The sequence below is a fragment of the Leuresthes tenuis genome, unplaced genomic scaffold, assembly GCF_036924035.1.
Source record: "Leuresthes tenuis unplaced genomic scaffold, fLeuTen1.0.hap1 SCAF_14, whole genome shotgun sequence".
In the NCBI taxonomy this organism is placed as follows: Eukaryota; Metazoa; Chordata; class Actinopteri; order Atheriniformes; family Atherinopsidae; genus Leuresthes; species Leuresthes tenuis.
Window position 1 is genome coordinate 32,069,334 of NW_027325368.1, and position 25,714 is coordinate 32,095,047.

The 25,714-nt window shown below is 39.9% G+C and overlaps 1 protein-coding gene across 2 annotated transcripts in view; it reads right to left on the minus strand.

Annotated features, from left to right (window-relative positions):
• The window catches only part of cntnap2b (contactin associated protein 2b), a 76,548-nt gene that overhangs the window by 42,693 nt on the left and 8,141 nt on the right, over window positions 1–25,714 (minus strand). For both annotated transcript variants that reach the window (XM_072363714.1, XM_072363713.1), the window contains exons 2-4: window positions 16,838–16,948; window positions 14,614–14,807; window positions 8,671–8,818 (exon numbers count right to left, since the gene is read on the minus strand). In XM_072363714.1, coding sequence (XP_072219815.1) covers window positions 8,671–8,818; window positions 14,614–14,807; window positions 16,838–16,948 — 453 coding nt within the window. The remainder of the gene's footprint in view (window positions 1–8,670; window positions 8,819–14,613; window positions 14,808–16,837; window positions 16,949–25,714) is intronic.

The following is a 25,714-nucleotide window of genomic DNA, read 5'->3' on the forward strand; positions in this document are numbered from 1 at the left end:
GAACAAATCCGGGATCAAAAGCTGCCACGTGCTTAGTGTCCAAACTTTCTTTATTAACTCATGTAATGATATTTGATTCCAGCTGCAAGCCCTGCATAAAACATAGAACTGAGGACATTCTTTTGTTTCCAAATCAAACCCTTTTTCCCCCCATTGTAACTTATTGTTTTCTCTACAATACTTGACACAGCTTTTTCCCTTCTTATTGTTTTTCAACTGACTTTTTATATAATTTTCTTTAGATCATTTCCTTGTCCTCTTCCTTGTGTCGACATGCAGTCGTGATGTATGCAATTTCCCTTGGGATTAATGAAGTCACCGGATTCTGAAATTTGTCACACATTCCTAGCAGAAAGGACTGCACAATATGACCAAATGTGACACCAACAAATATTTTACAGACAATTGTTAGAACACTTTGTTCTAACAACATCTTTGACAGATTGGTCTTCAGTTAGTCTCTTGTAAAGTCGTCCTACATTGAGTCTAAATTGATGCGGGCTCATAAATCACACTCCTTGTCAGGAGTGGAAGTATCTCCACACATCTATACAGAAGAGTCCAATGCGTCCACTTCAAGACCTTCTCAATAAAAGATCAAATCAAATTAAATATTTTGGTTCCGTGTGGAATTGGAAGCTGTGTGGACAATCACAGCAAACACAGACGGAAAACGAAAAAATGCATCAAAACACACATTTCAAGAGAGCTCACAGTAAGGTAGGGAGTTCAGAATTAATTAACTTCAGAGATTCAGATAAACGATCTGATTCTTCGGGAAGAACTTCCAACTTTCCTGTGTAGCTATCCTGACAGACTTCAGAGCAGAAATGTCTACTCTAAGTCGGTCAGGGCACAGAAAAGGGAGTGCCGGAGACTCAAAGCTCCAGGTTCATGATGAGATTTACAGAGAAAAGCTATATGTGTTTAACCAGACTTTGCGTAGAACAAGGGAGAGTTATTTTTCTGAAATCATCAAAAACTGCAGTAATAGCTCTCGTGTCCTGTTTGCTACAGTAAACAGATTAACAAACCCTCCACTTTCACTGCCTTTAGAACTCATTTCTACATCTAAGTGTAATGAGTTTGCAATATTCTTCAATGACAAAGTTCAAGGCATTAAAAATGCAATAATTTCCACAACAAAAATAACTACTCACATTTCTCACCTGTTTCTCACCTGTTACTGACAAAACAGTCAAAGAGATCATCTGCAGTTCATCGACATGCTGCCTTGATGAACTGTCCACTAGATTTCTAAAGTCTGTGCTGAGCAGTTTGTTACCACAACTCACTCATCTAGTTAACATCTCACTCTAGACTGGAACATTTCCAAAGGCCTTAAAAACTGCTGTCATTAAGCGTCTTCTAAAGAAGAGCAGTCTTGATGCCACAGTACTGAACACCTACAGGCCCATATCAAACCTGCCATTCTTAGGCAAAGTCCAAGAAAAAGTTGTATACCAACAGCTTTCCGACTTTCTCCTGTCTAACAATGCTTTTGATACTTTCCAATCAGGCTTTAGGCCCCACCACAGCACTGAGACACCTCTGATCAAGGTGACAAACGATATCCGCCTGAACACAGACGCAGGCAAAGTCTGTGGTTAGAAGACTGGGTGGGAATCTCTGGTAGTGCTTTAAACTGGTTCAAGTCCTATCTCGAGGACAAGAAATATTTTGTTGAAATTGGTAACTGTGTGTCAGACTAAATAGCTTTGACATGTGGGGTACCCCAGGGGTCCATCCGGGGACCCCTATTGTTCAATCTGTACCCATGCTCCCATTAGGCAAGCTAATACGCAGCTATAATGTGTCCTACCACAACTATGCAGATGACGCTCAGATCTACGCGTCACTGATGACAGGAGAACACGGGCCTGTAGATACATTGTGTCACTGCAACGAACAGATCAGTGTGTGGATTCCAGCTAAACTCAGACAAAACTGAAATCATTGTCTGTGGCCCACAGAAACAAAGAGAAAGGGTTATCAGTCCCCTTGAGACTCTCCAAAATTTTCATCTCCAAAACCTAATAATCAAGATAGAAATCTAGGGGTAATATTGGACCTGAACTTTAACAGCCACATTAAATCAATATCATCATCAGCTTTTTACCATCTGAAAAACATTGCCAGAATCAAAGGAATAGTGTCTAAACCAGACTTGGAAAGACTAATCCATGCATTTGTCTCCAGCACGTTAGACTACTGTAACGGCTGCTCACTGGGCTCTAAGCAGGCTGTAAGACAGCTGCAGTACATCCAGAATGCTGCTGCTCGAATCCTGACTAGAACCAGGAAATACGACCATATTAGTCCAGTCCTCAGGTCTCTGCACTGGCTTCCTGTCACTCAGAGAATAGACTTTAAAACATCTCTGTCTAGCACCAAAGTACATCTCTGACATGTTAGAGCCATATGAACCAACTGGGACTCTGAGAATTTCAGGGAGGGGTCTCCTGCTGGTGCCCAGAGTCAGGACTACACAAGATGAGGCTGCATTTCAGTTTTATGCTCCTAAAATCTGGAACAGTCCTCCAGAAGATGTGAGACAGGCCTCAACTCTGACAATGTCTAAATCCAGGCTGAAAACAGTTATTTAGCTGTGCATATGACAACTGAAAGTATTTTATCTGCACTCTAAGCTTTTAATTTAATCAATTCATGATTATTTCTTATTACATTATGTTTTATGGAATGATTTTATTTGCCTTCTTGTGATTTTTTAATTGCCTTGTGTACGAATTGTTCTCTACAAATAAACTTGCCTTGCCTTATGTTCACTTGTTTACCCATGCTCTTTTTTTCTTTTCTTTTCTGGTTTACTCTGACACGGAATGCTAGTATTTGTATATCCATGCATATGCTTTATTAACCTGACTGTATAAGTGTGAATGGCTAGCAGTGTTAACTTGATATATTTGTTTATATTGTTCGTATTAGATTGAGCTGACAGTTGGTGATATATTCATGTCACTTCATGTGTCACTCCACACACAAGGGATGACCTATGTTTAGATTATAGTGTGTTGGGAAATGTGGAACAATTATTTCTTATGTTCAAGGGTGCTAAATTTAGGAAACTCCAGCTGATTAGTTCAGCAGAGCAGTGATGTAGCATTAGGTTAGGTTTGAAATGTTTTTTTTTGCACCTTTCATTTGGGGAAAGGTAAGGGAGGGAAGGTGGGGTATTTTTTCTTGTTTGTATTGTTTCCTTGTTTCTATGGCAGTTATAGCTATTCGTACGAGTTTTGTGATGAGGCTTTGTCAGCATAACTGAACCTGAAATTATATGACTAACATGCATACGAGTGAGGAGAGTTTGGTTCAACTTGTTACCTGGAACACAAAGGGTATGAACAATGCTGTAAAAAGGGAAAGGATTTTGGCGCAGCTTAAAAAAAATCAAAGGCAGACATAGCATTTCTACAGGAGACCCACTTGAGATCTCAGGACCACGTCTTTTTGCGCAGACACTGGGTGGGCTAGGTGTATCACTCCTGCTTCCTGTTTAAATCCAGGGGAGCAGCAATTTTAATAAGAAAGCATACTCCAATTATTTGTTCCCGGTCTTTTTCTGATAGTCAGGGTAGGTATGTAATGGTGGAGGGAGAGCTGTACAACGTCCCACTAATTCTGATCTATATATATGCTCCCAACTGCGATGATGATCAATGTTTATTGTCTTCAATTCCTAGTTTAAATTTTCACAGTGTAATTATGGGCGGAAATTTCAATTGTGTTTTAAACCCAAAGCTGGACAGATCCTTCAAAACCTCTCAGCCACTTTCAGCAAAGCGTATAGAGTCTTTTCTCCCTATAATTTACACATCTTGCATAGTTAACTCTATCCCATACTTGTTATATTCTAACGCTCACTCTTACAGATCTTTAGTCTTTATTTTTCACTTTATAGCGGTGTGTCTGGTTCTTTAGCTTAGCATGGCTACCAGTTCTCTTCCTCTATCTCCTGCTTTCACCTGCTCCGTGTGTCAGATGTTTAGTTACTCCTCTGGCTCCTTTAGTGGTAATGGTACATGTAACAAATGTAGTCTTTTTGTAGTTTTGGAGGCAAGGTTATCTGAATTGGAAGCTCGGCTCTGCACTGTTGAAAACCACCCGATAGCGAGCCAGGCCCCTTTAGTCGGTGCGGAGCCACCTAGCGTAGCTAGCTCTGTTAGTCGTCCCCGAGCAAATCCCGAGCAGCCGGGACTTAAGAGTGGCTGGGTGACTGTCAGGAAGAGGAGTCATAGTCCTAAAGTCAAGCCCGTGGTTCACCATCGACCTGTCCACGTTTCAAATAGATTTTCCCCACTCAGCGACACAGCCGCTGAGGAGAAAACCCTGGTAATTGGCAGCTCTATAGTCAGAAACGTGGCATTAGAGACACCAGCGACCATAGTCAAATGTATTCCAGGGGCCAGAGCGGGCGACATAGAATCCTATTTAAAACTGCTGGCTAAGGATAAACGCAAATACGGCAAAATAGTTATTCGCGTCGGCGGTAATGACACCCGGTTACGCCAATCGGAGGTCACTAAAATTAATGTTGCATCGGTGTGTAATTTTGCCAAAACAATGTCGGACTCCGTAGTTTTCTCTGGACCCCTGCCAAATCTGACCAGTGATGACATGTTTAGCCGCATGTCCTCATTCAATCGCTGGTTGTCTAGATGGTGTCCAGCAAACAACGTGGGCTACATAGATAATTGGCAATCTTTCTGGAGAAAACTTGGTCTGATGAGGAGAGACGGCATCCATCCCACTTTGGAAGGAGCGGCTCTCATTTCTAGAAATATGGACGAATTTATTAGTCATCCAAAAACATGACATCCCAGGGTTGAGACCAGGATGCAGAGTTGTAGTCTAACACACTTCTCTGCGGCTTCCCACCGGATGCTGCCCCCCCCCCTCAATCAAAAAACACAAAAGGAGCAAATTCTCTTAATTTAAAACAAAAACTTTAACTGAACAAAAACATCAAACTATTAAATGATTCTCTGTTAGTGAATGATTTGATTTGTGATCATCATATTGATATATTTTGTCTTACAGAAACCTGGCTGCAGCAGGAGGATCATGTTAGCATTAATGAATCAACTCACTCTGACTGTTTAAATGTTCACGTTCCTCCAACCACAGGTAGAGGAGGAGGAGTGGCAGCTATCTTCAGATCAGGGTTACTAATCAGTCCGAGACCCAAGATTAGTTTTAGCTCCTTTGAATCTCTGATTCTCAGTTTTTCCCACCCAAAGTGGAAATCACAAAAACCTCTTGTGTTTGTTGTTGTGTATCGTCCACCTGGCCCTTATTCTGAGTTTCTGTCTGAATTCTCAGAGTTTTTATCCCAGTTAGTTCCGAGTACAGATAAAGTCATTGTAGTGGGTGACTTTAATATTCATGTAGATGTTGAAAATGACAGCCTAAATATTAACTTTAATTCTATATTAGACTCTATTGGATTTTCTCAAAGTGTTCACAGACCTACTCACTGCCTTAATCATACCCTTGACCTTGTGCTGACTTATGGCATTGAGAGTGAACAGTTAACAGTGTTCCCTCATAACCCTGTCTTGTCTGACCATTTTTTTAATAACTTTTGAATTTTCTGAGAAGAATTCTACATATAGAAGGTGTCTGTCAGAGAATGCTGTAACCAGATTTAAAGAGTTGATTTCATCATCCTTTTCTTCACTGCCATGTGCTGATATGACAGAGGACGGCTACCTAAATTTTACTCCAGTAGAACTTGACTCTCTTGTTGACAGCACTATAGCTTCAATGCGTACAACACTGGACAATGTTGCCCCTCTGAAAAGGAAGGTAATCAGTCAGAAGAGGTTGGCTCCTTGGTATAATTCACAGCTGCGTGCGTTAAAGCAGACTGCAAGAAAGCAGGAGAGACAGTGGCGTTCATCTAATTTAGAAGAGTCTCAATTAGTCTGGAAAGATAGTTTAATAACGTATAAGAAAGCACTTCGTAAAGCTAGAACTGCGTATTATTCATTATTGATAGAAGAGAACAAGAATAATCCCAGGTTTCTTTTCAGCACTGTTGCCAGGCTGACAAAGAGTCCGAGCTCTGTTGAGCCATGTATTCCTTTAACTCTCAGCAGTGATGATTTCATGAGATTCTTTATCAATAAAATTGTTTCTATCAGAGAGAAGATTAATGGAATCCTTCCCATTATTATCACTGATGTATCATCAAGTAGAGCAGCTTTAGAAGTATCTTTCGAACCTGAATTGTATTTAGACAGCTTCTGTCCAGTTGATCTCTCTGAGCTAACAACAGCAATAGTCTCTTCTAAACCATCAACTTGTATTTCAGACCCAATCCCAACCAGACTGTTCAAGGAGGTTTTCCCCTTAATTGACACTTCCATATTGGATTTGATCAATCGGTCTTTGTTGATAGGATATGTACCTCAGACTTTTAAGGTTGCTGTAATTAAACCTTTACTTAAAAAACCTACTCTTGGTTCAGAAGTGTTGGCTAATCATCGACCTATATCCAATCTCCCTTTTTTGTCTAAAGTTCTTGAAAAAATAGTTGCAGTTCAACTTTGTGATCATTTACATAGAAATAATCTGTTTGAAGAGTTTCAGTCAGGATTCAGAGTGCATCATAGCACAGAAACGGCACTGGTGAAAGTTACCAATGATCTCCTGTTAGCTTCTGATAGCGGACTTGTTTCTGTGCTTGTCCTGTTGGATCTCAGTGCTGCATTTGATACGATCGATCACAGCATTCTGTTACAGAGACTTGAACATGTTATTGGGATTAAATGAACTGCATTAGGCTGGTTTAAGTCATATTTATCTGATAGATTCCAGTTTGTTCTTGTAAATGAAGAATCTTCCTCACACGTTGGAGTAAGTCATGGAGTTCCTCAGGGTTCTGTGCTTGGACCGATTCTTTTTACTTTATACATGCTTCCATTAGGTAACATTATTAGACAGCATGGCATAAATTTTCCATTGCTATGCTGATGATACTCAGCTGTACTTATCTATGAAACCAGATGAAAGCAACAGGTTGGTCAGACTACAAGCCTGTCTTAAAGACATAAAGACCTGGATGACTCAGAACTGTCTGCTTTTAAATTCAGACAAAACTGAAGTTGTTCTCTTTGGACCTGAGCGCTTCAGGGAGAAATTGTCTAGTTATATAGTTACTCTAGATGGTATTTCCTTGGCTTCTAGTTCTACAGTGAGGAACCTTGGAGTTATTTTTGACCAGAATTTATCATTTGACGCACATATAAAACTGGTTTCTAGGACTGCCTTCTTTCACCTTCGTAATATTGCTAAAATCAGGAACATCCTGTCTCAGGGTGATGCAGAGAAACTAGTTCATGCATTTGTTACTTCAAGATTGGACTACTGTAATTCTTTATTATTGGGCTGTCCCACATATTCTCTGAAAAGCCTCCAGCTGATCCAAAATGCTGCAGCCAGAGTTCTGATGAGAACTAACAGGAGAGATCATGTTTCTCCAGTTTTAGCTTCTCTTCATTGGCTCCCTGTTAGATTCAGAATAGAATTTAAGATTCTTCTTCTCACGTATAAAACTCTTAATGACCGAGCTCCATCATATCTTAAAGATCTAATTGTAAGGTATTTTCCTAACAGAGCACTTTGCTCCCAAACTGCAGGTTTACTTGTTGTTCCCAGAGTTTCTAAAAGTAGAATGGGAGGTAGAGCCTTCAGTTATCAGGCCCCTCTCTTGTGGAATAAGCTGCCAGTAAATGTCCGGGAAGCAGACACCCTTTCCACTTTTAAGATTGGGCTTAAAACTTTCCTTTTTGATAAAGCTTATAGTTAGGGATGGCTCAGGTGACCCTGAAACATCCCATAGTTGAGCTGCTATAGGCTTAGACTGCTGGGGGACCTCATCTGTCACACCTTTCCTCACTTTGCTCTCTTTTTCCCCCTGTTTAATTTCAAAATTGATTTTATGTCCATGTGACATTATTGTGGTTATTAACTTGTGTTTCCCTGTTCCAACAGATATCCTTTGAATGGTGTTATGGTGTTTTTCCCCCCTCTTTTCCCTCTTTTCTGTCTTCTCAAACCCCAGCTGGTCGAGGCGGATGGCCACCCTTCCTGAGTCTGGTTCTGCCAGAGGTTTCTTCCTGTTAAAAGGGAGTCGTTCCTTTCCACAGTCGCCACAGGCACGCTCAGGACGGGAGATTGGACTGAAGACAAGTTTCGGTGCAATCTGTTGGTTTCCTTAGCTAGGATATTATTTTTTTGAATTGGCTCTATATGAATTAATTGGATTATGATTACAATGAATTGAATTCCAATTGGCTTGAATTGGACTATATTACTTAAGTGCCTTGAGATGACAATTGTTGTAATCTGGCGCTATATAAATAAAATTGAATTGAATTGAATTTTAAAACAACTAAACAGTTAAAAGTTTGGGCAAAAACAAAAATGAGCTTGGTGAGTAACAGCACATTAGGTATGCTTCATATCTACATCTTGACCGGTGTAGTCGATGCACCACCCCTGAAGAGGGGCGAGACAACTCGTACAGGAAACCTCTGCATCTCACACACAAGAGACTTTTAATATGACATTTTCTGTTTGTATCTATACAACAGATCGGATTTGGCTACTTTATCTGAATTTCCTTTATTGTTCATTTGTACTCACAATATGAGCAGCCGTAGAGCTCTAGACGTACTCCAATGCGTCCGTCCTTGTTCCAGTCCAGTGGGATGAAGCGGATGTAGCGGGCCAGTATGGGGTGTTGTAGCTCTTGGCGAACCACATCCTCATTGTTCACGTTCCCCTCAAATGTCTGAAACGTGGAACACAAGTGATCTTTGTGACAAGTACCAGGAAAAAAGTTTTAAAAGATTAAATACTTATTTTTTTATTTCAACAATTATTTTATCTTTGTTTCATTTTGGCACATTTATTTCCAAGATATTTTAATTCCCATCTGTGATCTTCAAATAAAGAGCAAAGCCCGTCAGAACACAGCACACTGTTAATAAGTATATAGAGATGATCCAATGATGGACATTGTTTCGCCACAGCAAATGACATAGTGAGATCAGAAAAATAACATGCATGGTATAACAACTACAAAAGCAGCATTTATGTATGAGGTCTGAATGACTCTTAACTGTTAGAAATACAGAAGGAAGACACTGCCCAGCCATATAATTATTCTGGGTGGCATTACCTCAACTTCTACTACTACCATGAGGAGCCTTGGAGGTACTCTTATGTTATGTTACTCTTGTGCTGACTTATGGCATTGAGAGTGAACAGTTAACAGTGTTCCCTCATAACCCTGTCTTGTCTGACCATTTTTTAATAACTTTTGAATTTATATTACTTGACTACACGGTTTCTGAGAAGAATTCTACATATAGAAGGTGTCTGTCAGAGAATGCTGTAACCAGATTTAAAGAGTTGATTTCATCATCCTTTTCTTCACTGCCATGTGCTGATATGACAGAGGACGGCTACCTAAATTTTACTCCAGTAGAACTTGACTCTCTTGTTGACAGCACTATAGCTTCAATGCGTACAACACTGGACAATGATGCCCCTCTGAAAAGGAAGGTAATCAGTCAGAAGAGGTTGGCTCCTTGGTATAATTCACAGCTGCGTGCGTTAAAGCAGACTGCAAGAAAGCTGGAGAGACAGTGGCGTTCCTCTAATTTAGAAGAGTCTCAATTAGTCTGGAAAGATAGTTTAATAACGTATAAGAAAGCACTTCGTAAAGCTAGAACTGCTTATTATTCATCATTGATAGAAGAGAATAAGAATAATCCCAGGTTTCTTTTCAGCACTGTTGCCAGGCTGACAAAGAGTCCGAGCTCTGTTGAGCCATGTATTCCTTTAACTCTCAGCAGTGATGATTTCATGAGATTCTTCATCAATAAAATTGTTTCTATCAGAGAGAAGATTAATGGAATCCTTCCCATTATTATCACTGATGTATCATCAAGTAGAGCAGCTTTAGAAGTATCTTTAGAACCTGATTTGTATTTAGACAGCTTCTGCCCAGTTGATCTTTCTGAGCTAACAACAGCAATAGTCTCTTCTAAACCATCAACTTGTATGTTAGACCCAATCCCAACCAGACTGTTCAAGGAGGTTTTCCCCTTAACTGACACTTCCATATTGGATTTGATCAATCGGTCTTTGTTGACAGGATATGTATCTCAGACAGTAAGGAACCTCTGAGTTATTTTTGACCAGAATTTATCATTTGACGCACATATAAAACTGGTTTCTAGGACTGCCTTCTTTCACCTTCGTAATATTGCTAAAATCAGGAACATCCTGTCTCAGGGTGATGCAGAGAAACTAGTTCATGCATTTGTTACTTCAAGATTGGACTACTGTAATTCCTTATTATTGGGCTGTCCCACATATTCTCTGAAAAGCCTCCAGCTGATCCAAAATGCTGCAGCCAGAGTTCTGATGAGAACTAACAAGAGATCATGTTTCTCCAGTTTTAGCTTCTCTTCATTGGCTCCCTGTTAAATTCAGAATAGAATTTAAGATTCTTCTCCACACATATAAAGCTCTTAATGACCGAGCTCCATCTTAAAGATCTCATTGTAAGATAATTTCCTAACAGAGCACTTCGCTCCCAAACTGCAGGTTTACTTGTTGTTCCCAGAGTTTCTAAAAGTAGAATGGGAGGTAGAGCCTTCAGTTATCAGGCCCCTCTCTTGTGGAATAAGCTGCCAGTAAATGTGCAGGAAGCAGACACCCTTTCCACTTTTAAGATTAGGCTTAAAACTTTCCTTTTTGATAAAGCTTATAGGAAGGGATGGCTCAGGTAAAACATCCCATAATTAAGCTGCTATAGGCTTAGACTGCTGGGGGACCTCATCTGTCACACCTTTCCTCACTTTGCTCTCTTTTTCCCCCTGTTTAATTTCTCAAATGATATTATGTACATGTGACATTATTTTGGTTATTAACTTGTGTTTCCCTGTTCCAACAGATATCCTTTGAATGGTGTTATGGTGTTTTTCCCCCCTCTTTTCCCTCTTTTCTGTCTTCTCAAATCCCAGCTGGTCGAGGCGGATGGCCACCCTTCCTGAGTCTGGTTCTGCCAGAGGTTTCTTGAAGGAATTGGATTATGATTACTATTGAATTCCAATTGGCTTTAAGTGCCTTGAGATGACAATTGTTGTAATTTGGCGCTATATAAATACAATTTAATTGAATTATGTTTTACTGTAATTCCTTATTATTGGGCTGTCCCACATATTCTCTGAAAAGCCTCCAGCTGATCCAAAATGCTGCAGCCAGAGTTCTGATGAGAACTAACAGGAGAGATCGTGTTTCTCCAGTTTTAGCTTCTCTTCATTGGCTCCCTGTTAAATTCAGAATAGAATTTAAGATTCTTCTCCTCACATATAAAGCTCTTAATGGCCGAGCTCCATCATATCTTAAAGATCTCATATTTGGATATTTTCCCAACAGAGCACTCTGGGAACCACAAGTAAACCTGCAGTCTGAGAGCAGAGTTTCTAAAAGCAGAATGGGAGGCAGAGCCTTCAGTTATCAGGCCCCTCTCTGTGGATCCAGCTGCCAGTTTGGCTTCAGGAAGCAGACACCCTCTCTACCTTTAAGATTGGGCTGACAAAGCTTGTAGATAGGGATGGCTCAGGTGACCAATCCTTCAACTCTTCTTAGCTGCTAGTGTGGACATTTCCCCTTATAAATGTGATGCAACTTAAATAGTTAAATTATTTCAACTGTGAAAATCATCATCTGAACATGAATCAATTGATTAAATCTACATTTCACATTTTAATGTAGGAACAGGTTTGATAGTTGCAAAGCTGGCACGTGCTGTAAGAATAATGTAATGTGCAGTGTGCATGTGATCAAGCTGTCATGACACATCAAAGTAATTTGCAATAAACTCGGTTGCTATGCGCCGGTCTTATCTGCAGAAAGTCTGTGTAGCTCTTAATTTTATTTGTCGTTTATATAATTATATATTATTTTTGGTTTAATCTAAACATTTTCAGGGATTTTTAGCAATCTCCTTTTTAAATACATTTTGTTTTATTCAAATTTTTTTGACAATGTGCACTGCTACCAGTAGAGCAGCGTGTAACGTCATCCATGACGCCGTTGCTAGAATACAGACCCATCACCCTGAGGCATTCATTGCAATTACAAGGGAATTTCAACCACGTCTCTTTGTCCTGCCTGACTGGCTTTGTACAGCATGTGCACTGTCCAACACGTGGAGAAAGGACAATAGATCTGTTCTATGCTAACGCAAAGGAGACTTACAGGGCAGTGTCTCTTCCACCACTGGGTAGATCTGATCACAGCATGGTCTACAACCCACATACAGGCCTTGTGTACAAAGACTTCCTGTTACTACCAGATCTTTCAGGAAGTGGTCACCAGAGGTGAGTGATGCATTGAGAGACTGCTTTGATGTTACAGACTGGGCTGTACTGCTAGAGGAAGAAGAAATGGACATTGACATGGACAGGAGGGTCAGCACTAGTGGTGGGTCAAAATATTGATTCAGCAATGCATCGCGATTCTTTTCCCTGCAATTAAATATCAATTCAGCAATCTTCTAAATCGATTCAAGCCCCTGGCCAGTGGGGGGTGTTGTGAGCAACCCCCTCGTGTGATTCGTGTTGTACGGACAGGGGCTGCATGACACCAAACCATAACAATATGGCGTCCGGAGTGAGTAGCAGCAGCGTTAAGCCAGTGCCTTCAAACCTGAAAGCAGATGTGTGGATTAATTTTGTATTCCCGTGTAAACCTGGAACATAGGAAAGTGATAAAAGTAAGGTGTTGTGCAAACTTTGCCAGGGGGTTCTGAAATACTGTAGCAACACGACAAACCTGCGAAACCACCATGCAGACGTTCTGCAGCAACCCATCACTAAATCCACAGATTCAAAACAAACGCAACTCGACAGATCCTACAAACTGGCGCCAGGTTCTGTCCGCGCATTGTATATCGAATAGAATTGTGAGATTCGTGAGGCATTCTGAGTCAAACAACACCTCCACCTCTGCAGAAGCTTCCACCGCCAGGCCTCCTGAGTCAAACAACACCTCCACCTCTGCAGCAGCTTCCACCGCCAGGCCTCCTGAGTCAAACAACACCTCCACCTCTGCAGCAGCTTCCACCGCCAGGCCTGCTGAGCCAAGCTACACCTCCACATCTGTGGCTGCTGCTGCCACCACCTGGCCTCCTCTGTCCAGCTGCACCCCCACCCCATCTGTAAAATTGATAGCAACATCACTCCTGTCTTCATCCCTCGGCGACAATCTCTTTGTCTAACTATAGAGGAAGTTGGAGCTGAGCTCAGGAGACTTCAGTCAGGGAGGGCTGCAGGCCCAGATGGAGTCTGTCCAAGGCTTCTGAGGGACTGTGCTGGTCAACTAGCAGTCCCTCTTCATAGGCTCTTCAATATGAGCCTTCAGATTGAAAAAGTCAATGACTATAGACTATAGGCTTTGACATCTCAAATCATGAAAACCTTGGAGAGACTCCTTGTTCTCCGCATGAGATTGCAGGTTGCTGAGGATCTTGACCCCCTCCAGTTTGCCTACCAGAAACACATAGGAATGGAAGAATCGATTCTGTAGATGCTGCATCAGGCATAAGTTTATCTGGATGTGTCTGGTTCACATGTGAGAATCATGTTCTTTGACTTCTCCAGTGCCTTCAACACCATTCGACCTCCCATACTGAAAGAGAAGCTTTTGGGTATGGGAGTGGCCCCGTCCCTGACATTGTGGATTATAGACTATTTGACTGCCAGACCACAGTATGTCAGGATGGGGAGATGTGTTTCTGGAAAACTGGAATGCAGTACTGGGGCTCTACAGGGTACTGTTTTGGCTCCTTTTCTTTTCACCCTGTACACATCGGACTTCAGATACAACTCAGAGTCCTGCCACATACAGAAGTATTCTGATGATACGGCTGTTGTGGCATGTGTGCGCGGTGGACAGGAGAAGGAGTACAGGGACCTTGTGGAGTCCCTTCTATGACTGGACCAAAAATAACTTTGTTCCTGAACACCACCAAGACCAAAGAGCTGGTGGTGGACTTCGTCAGTCTGCATTGATGGAGGGGAGATAGAGACTGTTCAGACCTGCAAATAACCTGGGGGTGGTGCTGGATAATAAACTGGAGTGGTCTGTCAACATAGAAGCAGTGTACAGAAGGGGCCAGAGCCAGCTCAGGTATTTCAGTGTCTGTCGTGATATGATGTGCATGTTTTATCACACTATCATTGAGAGTGCTCTGTTCTATGCTGTTGTCTGCTGGGGGAGTTGCTCTACAGACAAAAACTGTAGACGCCTGGACAAACTGGTGAAAAAGGCTGTTTCTGTTGTCGGCAGAAGACTAGACCCTCAGTGCTGTGGTGGAGCAACGGATGAGGAGGAAATTATATTCTGTTTTAGAGAATAATAAACATCCTTGAATTTCCCCCACTGGGGGATGAACAAAGTGTTTCTGTTCTATTCTTCTATTCTATTAAATGTTTAACAGTCAAGAATTTTTGTATGGAACTGGTTAAGTTGATTTTTGATGCAGATCTCATTTCATAGTCTTCTTACCCAAATGTTCCCATCCTGCAAGTATGACCTCCAGTTTTTCTGTGTGTCACTGTAAAGAAGCCAATACTGGCTGATCCAATCAGAGCTACTGTAGCGACCCTGTGTCGCTATGGCAACCACTTGCTTCCTGGAACCCAGGTCTACCTGTAACCACTGGTAACGGTCTGTATCCAAAGGTGACCATCCTCCAGCACCTACATTTATGGGGGAAAGAGGAGAGGCAACAAAAAAAAGCAGAAGAGCAAAAACACACAAAGAATCATATACTTTTCTACTGAGAGAATTGAGTTGGTCAGATTGGGGGTTCCCTATCTTGTGTGGCCTGATGCGAGCCCGGGATGTGGCATGGATTCTGTGACAACCTTACATGATGATAGCAAAACACAACTGCACAAAGATTGACAGTTTTAATTTGCTCACATTCAATTCCAAAACAATTTTGATGAAATTTTCTATTAAATTATTTCAAACCACCATCTTAAAGGGGAACTCTGTTTTTTTTAAACTTAGACCTTATTTCTGGCATGAAATACGTTCATCTACTCACCGAGAACAGTTTGGTGAAAGTCCTTTGGAAGATATTTGGATCACTCGAGATTCGCGTATATCCATATAACGGAATGAACAGGGCATTGACAATACAGCCTCTAAATAAGGCATTATCTGTCTTTATTTCACCAATATTTTAAGACGAATGAATGAATGAACGCGTACTATTGGTCTGTTAGCTCATAGTTGCTGTGATTGGCGGCTATCGGGGGGGGGCTTACAGAGGCTTTCTACACACTCGTCTCCTGGAATGACGTCATCGACGCCCGCTGCTGCAGCACAGCTTATTCACTCCGTGCTCTGTGAAAGTCGGCCAACTTCACACGTAGTTTGCTGCTGATAGTTTTGTGCAACATGGCAGGATATTTATCAGATTTTGACGACATGGACGACAACAATGAGTATGGTCGACGTCCTTACCAGAGTAAATGAGCTGTGCTGCAGCGGCGGGTGTCGATGTCGCAGTAGACGAGTGTGTAGAAAGCCCTCTATAAGCCTCCCGATAGCTGCCAATAACAGCACCACAGCAGCTATGAGCTAACAGAGCTATAGTACAGTTCATTCATTAATTCATCTTAAAGTATTGGTGAAATAAAGACAGATTTTCTGACTACTCAAAACTGTGGCATTTGTTTCGCTCAACAACAGCTGGGATAGGCTCCAGCACCGTTACAGAGAATGGATGGATGGATTTGAGAGACTTTTATCATGCGAGAATTTAACCAGAACCTCAGTCTGGGTATTGAACGACATGCATTACATTAACTGATTTCATCAAGTGCTGGACTATTATATTGTCTTGACCTTAGTATATAAAGAGTCCTGAGATGTATCATGTTGGCACTAAATAAACAAAACTGCAAGCAGGCAGTTAGCAAAATATGCTCAATATTTCATTTTGAATGTCTAGGTGAAAAAAAAAATGCTGTTGTAGCAACTAGTACAGCCACATTAGTAAATTGTACAGCCACATACAGATAGTATGGGTTCTTCATGCAGTTTCAAAATTCACATTTCATACAGTACGTATACATGTCTGTACCCTTTAGTTTAAGAGATGAACCTTGGTTGTGTCATGTTCACATGAGGTGTTCATATGCATTAAAACAATGTTTGTGAATCAGGCAGGTGCAGGAAAATAATTCTAATCAACTATTCAGCATGCTCATAGTATTTTATAGAAGAAAATGGATCATTGTATGGTGTTCTTTCATGTTTTACCCTCCTTCCAATCAGCATATTCAATGCAGTGACAGCCAGCATTCATATCTATTCATTTATACAAAATTCAATACACATATCAAAGTTCCAGCATGTATCCTGTATCCTATACTGACCAAAATGTTATTAATAACATTTTTTGTGAATAGGATCACATAATTAAAAGAAAGGTTTTCATTATCCTCAATGGCTTCATCAAAATCAAACAATGGTTCTAGAAAGGGCCTTTTGTGTCGTTTGAAGCTGCCACAATTTCTCTTACATGTCTGGAAGAGGAGGCTGAGGGAGCAGGTACTAATCTAGCTGATACGTAATTAACCAGAAGCCCACTTTCTTGTGAGAGTTACCAGAGAACAATGACAAATTATTTATCATCATTAAATCAATGTGATTTAGGTTATGACCAAATGTCCATTAACATAGCAGGAACTGTACTTTAATTACAAAAGCATACCTTGGTTCCTGTTGAGTTTGGCATAGCCAGCTCCATATCCTCTGGCAAATACTGATGAACTGGAGAAGGAGCTATAAGGAAGAGGGGTGGCCAAGCTGTCCTCACACTTCCCTATACCAGACAGACAAAAGACAAACAGAACTAAATTTTCCCTCTAACGACAACAACAGATGAAAGTCTAACCAATCTTTTGGTCAGTCTGAATAACAAATTGGTTAAATGAACTAAGAGACGATACCAAGAAAAATCAATGACATTCCCTCAGTTGAATGGGCTGACAACACTGAAAATAATTGCTTCAAATTTACAGTGGATTTTCAACAGCATCTTACTGTATTCAATAATAATTTGAAGTTACCAGCAAATTTAAATTGATCATATTTTAGTATGCAGTTAATGTTATCAGTTAACAAATAACAGTAAATTATAGTAATTTATCAGAGTATAACTGTAGTTTGTGACAAATAAATCCCACCCACTCTTACTCATGCAATGAGTGTCATGGGTTGCTGAATTAATGGCAGTTAACAGATGTGGAGCAATGCTGGGCTAACAAGCAATGCTAGTGCATACATTTTACAATATTCATTCTTAGATAGTTCTGACAGATGCAGAGTTAGCTTTATTGTTACTATCAGTACGTAAGTTCTCTCCGATTTGCTTTGCTCTGTCGGTGAAGTTTTTTGCCAGGATTCAGAGGCACAGCCATCAGCAAAGCCAAAAGCCCACAGTGCCAGTGTTCTCATTACAGTTTACAGCACCACTGGTTTTTTTTAGTTTTTTTTTTTTAAAAGAGAGATTAAAGTAAGAGAGGGAGTGAATAGAGAGGGAAGGGGAGAGCTTGAAAAGATAGACACCAACATCCAAAAACCAGGTAACCAAGTGCTGCATCTGTGGAGAGGAAAGAAAGCAAACTGTGGCCAGACACAGGATTGTCAGGAGCATCTGCAGAAGCATAGATGAAAAGAAACAACTAACAAACAAACAGCAACAACATCACCAGCAGCAAGTATATGAGCAGGAAAGTCACTGTAGTTAATGATTATCATCAAAGCCAAAAGTCACACTGTAAGAGCGGGGTGAGCATGTGAGTGAATGAAAGCTTGTGCATATGTGTGTGTGTCAATTATATGCCAAAGGCTCCACATGAATTGTGTATAGTGATGGGGGAAGGGGGCCTGCTTCAGGGATCATGAGCAGACAAGAAATGCCCCTGGGCCCGGGCAACCAGTAACCCCCATGATGTAAGGAAGCGAGAAACCAGACAGCCCATCACAAGAAAGCCATGCTCCAGCCCAGTGGACAACAAAGGAAGGCCCCAGGTAGAGCCCCCACAGCTTTGGAGTGAAGGAGCCAGGAAACCAGGGGCGATGGCCAGGCCCCCATGTACCCTGTTTCAGACTAACATGAAAATAAGTGCTGTCTCTATTGATGCCCTAAGTGCTGCAAGAATTCTTTTTTAACAGCACACACATTTACACTTATTATTTCTTTTGGAAATACAGATTACAAGGTGATTCCATAATCTTTTTTTCTACTTAATCTGAATAAAAAAAATAGCTAAAAACGACAATTGCATTTAATTTTTATCTAGGCTATAATGTTCAGCTCTTAAATAAATTAGTTTTGTGTCATATCATCATTTACTTTTGATGATATGATGATATAAACATCCTTAAAGTGTGGTGGCGTAACATTTTTTGACAGGTTGAAAAAATGTTCAATAAAAACATCCATACCATTCTACCCCCAATAAAAATGTGAGTCCGTGTGTGTGTGTGTGTGTGGGTCAGTGAGTGAGAGAGAGAAACAGGTGCAGGACATTGTAATGAGCTCCCTCATATACATTACAAAACAACACCCTACTCATTCTTTGGCCAGTTAAAATCAGCATGAAAAAGATTATCTGTTCAAAAGACGACCTTGGAAAGGTTCATCTTTCTAAGGAAAATTTGTATAGGATTATGTCAACATGATTTTGAGGTCTTTTTGCTGAGACCTGATATATGGCTTCTTCCTCATCTAATTCCATTTAAGGTTACATTTCTGGGAGCTGCACTGCGCTTCGTTTCATAAAAATGATTGTCCAAGGTACTCCCAAGTCCATGCGGCTGTACACATGATGGTGACACATAATGGCATGTAGCACTGCATGTGGTTCTAAGCCTTGGACTTCATGCACTGAAATCTCTACTTCTTAAATAGTTTCACAATATCACGCTATCCTCTAATTCATGCCCCCAATGAATATGAGGATTGCATAATCTTCCAGAAGGCTTCTACTTTTCCATATAAAATGCTTTTCTGCCTTTCTTTGCCTCTCACAACTTGTTTAATAGTGTGTTGCTGTATCAGTTTCTAGATTTGTTTATGTTTTCTGAATATAATCTTATTTACATGTGAAAAAAATAAATGCAAGCAGTCTTTCTTATTCTAAATTAATCACATTTTTGGGGGACTGCACATGTACCAAAACTCATGAGCTTTTGCGTATGCCTCCAAGGGATGCTGTCCCTCCTCGACTATTTAAAGAGGTATTCCCTAATATATAATAACATTCTGTGTTAGCTTTGGTGAATTTTCATCTTTCTTTGCTGCCTCCTCATGTGGGGTCCCGCAGGGCTGAGTTTTAGGTCCCCTCCTCTTCCCTCTCCATCTACTACCATTTGTCTCAATTCTTAGACAACATGGTATTTCATTCTACTGTTATGCAGATGACAGTCAGATTAATGTATAGAATGAAGGCTGACTTCTGGGTATGGCAGCGAGGCGAGCAGAAGCGTAATTTCAGAGCTCCCAGAAAGGTCCTGTATTTTCCCCAGTTTAGAGAACTCTTTATGCTATAAATTATTATAGAACTTATGGCGAAATACAAACTAAAGAATGCTAAGACCACAGTAAGACTAAACAGCAAAAAAGTCGAGTAAATGGCGACAGGGAGAGCTGGTGAAGTTGTCGGCACAAATGTAGCTAACGAACATGAGTCCATGGACGGATAGCATCAGCACTAAATAAAGGCATGATGAAAGAATTAAACGGTTTCCGCAAGACAATTAAACAGGACATGAAGGAAGAGCTTGGTAACTTTAAATAAGAAATTAACCCGGCACTGAGTGAAATTGGAACAGAATTGAAAAACGCGAAGCCAGAATGGATGAAATGGAGAAACGAGTGTCTAAGGTTGAAGAGTGGAACGTTAATGCAAATTGAAATTTATCAAGTCTGAGCTGCAGCTCCCAGACATGGACCTTAAAATACAACGCTGCCACAGATCGCTTGGACCTAGACCACCACCTCAAGCTGCTCCGAGATGCACGATCGCCTGCTTCCTCCTCTATAAACCAAGAAGCGTTTATAATATTATGCTTCATATTTATTATTCTAGGACAGTAATATTCAGGTTGGGATGCAGAGCTGGCGGGGGGGAATATGTGGGCTGTCTGAGGGAAGTGCCTACAGTTCAACCACTCCTCATTAGTGTGGATTGGTTTTTGCCCTTATCTCGTTTAATTTGAGTAAAGGTTAAGTCTTTTTGTATGTCTAATTAAGTTGTTACTGCTGTCATTTATTTTACTCCTTTATTTTTTGTCACACTCAACATGGTCATGTATCTCACTGCACTTGTAATAACATGGAAAGTTCAAAACTGTCTGATTTAAGGTTTTCAAGCTGGAAGGTCAGGGGACTCAATAAGCTAACCAAACTGAAACAGGTAATGAACACTTATGAATGACAATGAATGACTTAAAAACCTACATTCTAAAATATTTTTTCTTCAGGAAATTCATTTAACAGTTACTGAAATTAAACAAGTACAACATAGGTGACCTGGTCAAGTTATACATGCCACATATAACAATTGCACTAGGGGGGGGTTCTAATTCTTATCCACAAAACAATTCCTTTTCGACTTACTAATACAATCCAGGAACCCCAAGGGAGGTTTGTAATCACCCAGTGTAGGATCATGTCTCTGGCATTGAATTTGGTCAGCCTATATGGTCCTAATGAGGACAAACCTAAATTTTTTGAAAATTTCTTCTTACCTTTGTCTTCATTGTATGGCCTAAACATTATTGGTGGGGATTTCAATTGCACTTTGAACCTGGCGGTAGACCGCTCTACAAAAAGTTATCCCCACAAAAAACAATCTAGAAAAACAATTTTAAAATATATGACAGACTTAAACCTGAAATCTGTAGAAAACCTAACCCAGATAATGCTATTATTATCATGCTATTCAGGAATACATAAGTCCAGGTCACGCATTGATTATTTTTTAGTATCACAAGAACTGGTATCCAAAATTAAGAATTGTTGGTATGACTGTATAGTCATTAGCAATCACTCCCCCATTTCCATGTCTGTACAATTGGAGAAACTTTAAAAGTCTCCTCCTAATGGGCGTCTACAAGTGAGGTGGCTTAAAAATCCTGAATTTGTTAAATATCTAGAAGATAAGATTGACGTCTACTTTCAGACTAACACTAACGAAACTAACGCATGCATAAGATGGGAAGCCTTCAAGGCGTATATTAGAGGGGCAAATAATTAGTTTTACTAGTACTTACAAGAAACAAAAAAGCAGATCTTAATGAATTAGAGAAGCAAATAAAATCTTTGGAAATAGATATAAATAATAAAGATGATCCTGAAAAACAAAAACGGTTACTAATTTTAAGAACTGAATACAATAAACTAACATCTGATAAAGCAGCAAAAAGCTTACTCTGGTTGAACCAAGTCTTTTATGACCAGGGGGAAAAGGCTGGCAAATTGTTAGCTTGGAGAATTAAAACAATACAATCTGAAAGAGCCATTAATGGCATAACTACTCAATCAGGGAAGATATCAAACGATCCTCAAGTTATTAATAATACATTTAAGGAATTTTATCAATCCCTGTACAGGTCAGAATGCTCCCCCACGCCCACTTATAGAGATACCTTTCTTAATCAGCTTCAGTTTAAAACGCTCACAGAAGAGGTTAAAGAGGACCTGGATAGGGACATAACAATGGAAGAGCTATTGCAGGCCACTAAAAGTATTAACTCAGGCAAAGCTCCAGGGCCTGATGGCCTACCAATAGAGTTCTATGAAACCTTCCAGAAGCAATTGTTGACCCCACTTTTGAATATGTTTAACGAGTCATTTAATAATAGTATATTACCACCGACTTTAAGACTCGCTACACTAATCCTTATTTCGAAACCTGGGAAAATACCGACTGATTGTTCCTCATACAGGCCTTTTTTGGTGCATAGTGATCAGAATGGGTTCGTACAGACTCATCAGGGATTTCATAACATAAGAAGGGCTCACAACATAATCCACTCTAAAATAATACCGCTGTTATCTCTAGATGCTAGACAAGCATTTGATAGAATTGAGTGGCATTATTTGTTCAATTTGTTACCAAGATATGGACTTGGGGAAAATTTTTTTAAATGGATAGAATTATTATATACCAACCCTACAGCACGAGTAACGACGAATAACAACTTATCAAGCCCGTTAACGTTAGAGAGGTCAACTTGTCAGAGCTGCCCTCTCTCCCCACTTTTGTTAATTTTGGCCATTGAGCCTGTAGCCATGTCCATTAGAGCCGAAGCCAATTTGTCAGGAGTAACAATCGGTGATCATGAACACAAGATATCGTTATATGCAGATGATGCGATTCTCTTTTTGTCAAACTTATCAAACAGTGTCCAGACATTATTAATCTATTTTGCTATCTATTATGCAAAATCTTCTAACTTTTCCTGAGTAAAGACGAAAGAACTAATCCAGTTATAACAACACCTTTTTCTAATGCGAGGGAAGGCTTTACCTATCTTGGAATTAAGATTATCCCCCAAATTAATACAGTTGTTCAAGCAAACTGTGACCCGTTAATGAGAGAGGTACAAGAATTACTTGAAAAATGGGCAACAATGACAATATCACTGATTGGCCAGATCAACATAATTAAGATGACTATCTTGCCGAAATTCTTATATTTGTTTCAATAACTTCCAATGCCACTGCCAAAATCCTTTTTTTAAAGAACTCAATAATGCATTCTGTAGGTTTATCTGGAACAACCGAAAACCTAGATTAAGACTCAGATTATTGTATTTGCCATATGATAGGGGTGGACTACAGATGCCCAGTTTACAGTGGTATCACTGGGTCGCTCAGCTGCACAGTACCATGTTTTATTTTGTCACACATTCCCCTCCAGCATGGGTTTGTATTGAGCAAGCATCAATATCTAAGCTGCCACTAAGCCTATATTTATATTCAGCAGATTTTAAAACTAAAGGAAAAAAACTACAAATCCCTTCCTTAAAAACTCAGACATGTTGGTGATACACTTCCCATCTCTCAATTTTCACCCATTTGGAGTAATGCGCATTTCACTCCTGGCTGAGCAGATGGTGGTTTTCAGGTTTTGGTCGACAAGGGGGTGAAAAAAACTGGAGACTTATATGTTCAGGGCACTTTACTAACATTTAACAACCTTTTTTGAAATATTCAATTCCAAAAAAAAACAAAGACTTTTTTAAATACTTACAATTGAAGCACTTAATTTCATCAAAGTGTCATCAGGACACACAAGAACCGCCGCTGTCCTGCCTTGAGGATTGTGTTAAAAGACATGAATGGGAAACGCCAAATCTCTACATTATATACAGTACTTGTCACACATGATTAGGAATCTAGTCATGACAAAAGGAGGGCATGGAGTTTAGATATTAAGGAAGATATTGAAGAAACTGAGTGGGCGACAGCTTGTATAAAAGCTCAAACACAAACCATTAATACTCGCATGAAACTTCTACAACATAAGTGGTTAATAAGGAAATACATAACCCCTGAAAAACTTAATAAGTGGTCCCCTGGCAGTCCAGATACTTGTAAGGAATGTTTGACTGAGAAAGGTACTTTGATCCATTGTGTATGGGAATGTCCTAAACTGGTAGCTTTTTGGAAAATGGTTGTTCAAACCGAGTAAAATCACAGGTATTCAGATAACCTGCGTAGCAAAACTTTGTATTTTAGGGCTATACCCATATTGCTTTTCTGCCAACCCCAAGTGTAAGACTCTGATCAACTTTGGCCTCCTGCAGTCCAGGAGGATAGTTGCTTTATCTTGCAGTGAGACTGAAATATCGTCTACACAATCCTGGATTAGAGAGATGGCAAGGTGTGTTACATTAGAAAAGTTAACCTATGTAATCAAGGGTAAAGCACAGGAATTTGAAGAGGTGTGGGTACCCTTAATGGACTTTCTCAGGCAACAGTAGATAATATCTATCTGTAGGGCTATTGAGTGAGGCATTTTTATTTCATTTTATTTGATTTATTCTTATTTTACGTGGGTATGTATGTTTGTGTGCGTGTTTATCTTTATTTTTGTATGTATGTGTATGCATGGAGGTTTGCCTGCATTTCACTGTGCAACTTGTGAGGTATGTGTCGGTGTGTTTTGTTGTGTCTTCTAATGGGAAATTAATAAAAAAAACATTGTTAAAAAAAAATAATAATAATAATTACGCTAGGTGGCACACGATAAATACTTTAAACCGGCCTATATAATTACTGATCCTTTAAAGGCGTAACATCATATTGTCTCATTTCTGATGGGGGAGGAATAGATAGTTTCCAAGAACTGCAGGATAAACATCACTTAGAAAAACAAGGTTTTTACCGATTCCTCCAGGTTAGAGCTTCTTTTAACAGTAATAGAAAAACAACTGAAGAATGCAACACAGATTTAATTAAGATCCTGATTGATGCATACAAATCCAAACCTAACAGGAAACTGATTGCCAGAATCTATTCATGTTTGCAATCACACAACGGGGCGTCTGTATTCTATGTTGAAACTAAATAGGTAAAGGAAGCTAAAATAACAATTTCAGACGAGGATTGGCTAAACATTTGAAAAATCCCAACTGAGCATTTCAAGTTCAGGTTGTTGGAAGGAATTAACGTAAAAAAATATGATTAGATTTTTTTTATTCCCCCAAAAATTAAACGAGTTCAGAAAGCTCAGCCGAAATATGGACAATGCTGGAGGGAGTGTGGAGACCACGAGGCAGATTCTTTTCACATCTTCTGGGACTGAACAACAATCCAACCTTACAACCAAAACTAAGATTTCTGTACAATATATCTCGGAAATATTTCCCTCACACTCATTAAAAGTTTTAAGTATGTGATTAACATAATGTTGTCAGCTCATAAAAAAGTGATAACAAGGAGGAGGCTAACTAAACAGCCCCCAACAAAAGAGAAATGGATTGGTATTATAAAAGAAATATAGAACATGGAAAAGCTAACCTTCTCCCTGAATCTATGTTTGAACAAATTTACAAGCTACTGGAGAAAGTGAACATCTCATTCGGACACGGATGTACATATGAGTGGGTGCATATACAGATATAAGTATAAACAAACATGTAAAGTGGTTACAAATGTTTTTTGCATCTGTACGTGTGTATATACAGTATATGTGCGGGTAGGTACACCCTCATATGTGTGAATATATACAGACGTGTTAATATCCGTAAGTATGAAGAAGTAATTATTAATGTAAGCTTCTGAAGTGGAACAGCTCCTCTGGTGTGGGCCGTGAATAGCAACGGATGGACATGGGACCTATACTTTGAACTTTTATTGAAAGTACATTTCTAGTGCTCATCGTATGGTTATTCAAACAGCAACTGTAAAGACACAAAGCAGCTCAACAGAGAAAACACACTAATGGTACAGAAATGGACTGGAGTGAACTTAATTCCTTCTCTGAATCAATGATACTCATGTAACCCATGGACCTGAACTGTTTTTTGTTTGTTTATCTAGTTGGTCGTCTGTGTTTTTGTTTGTTTT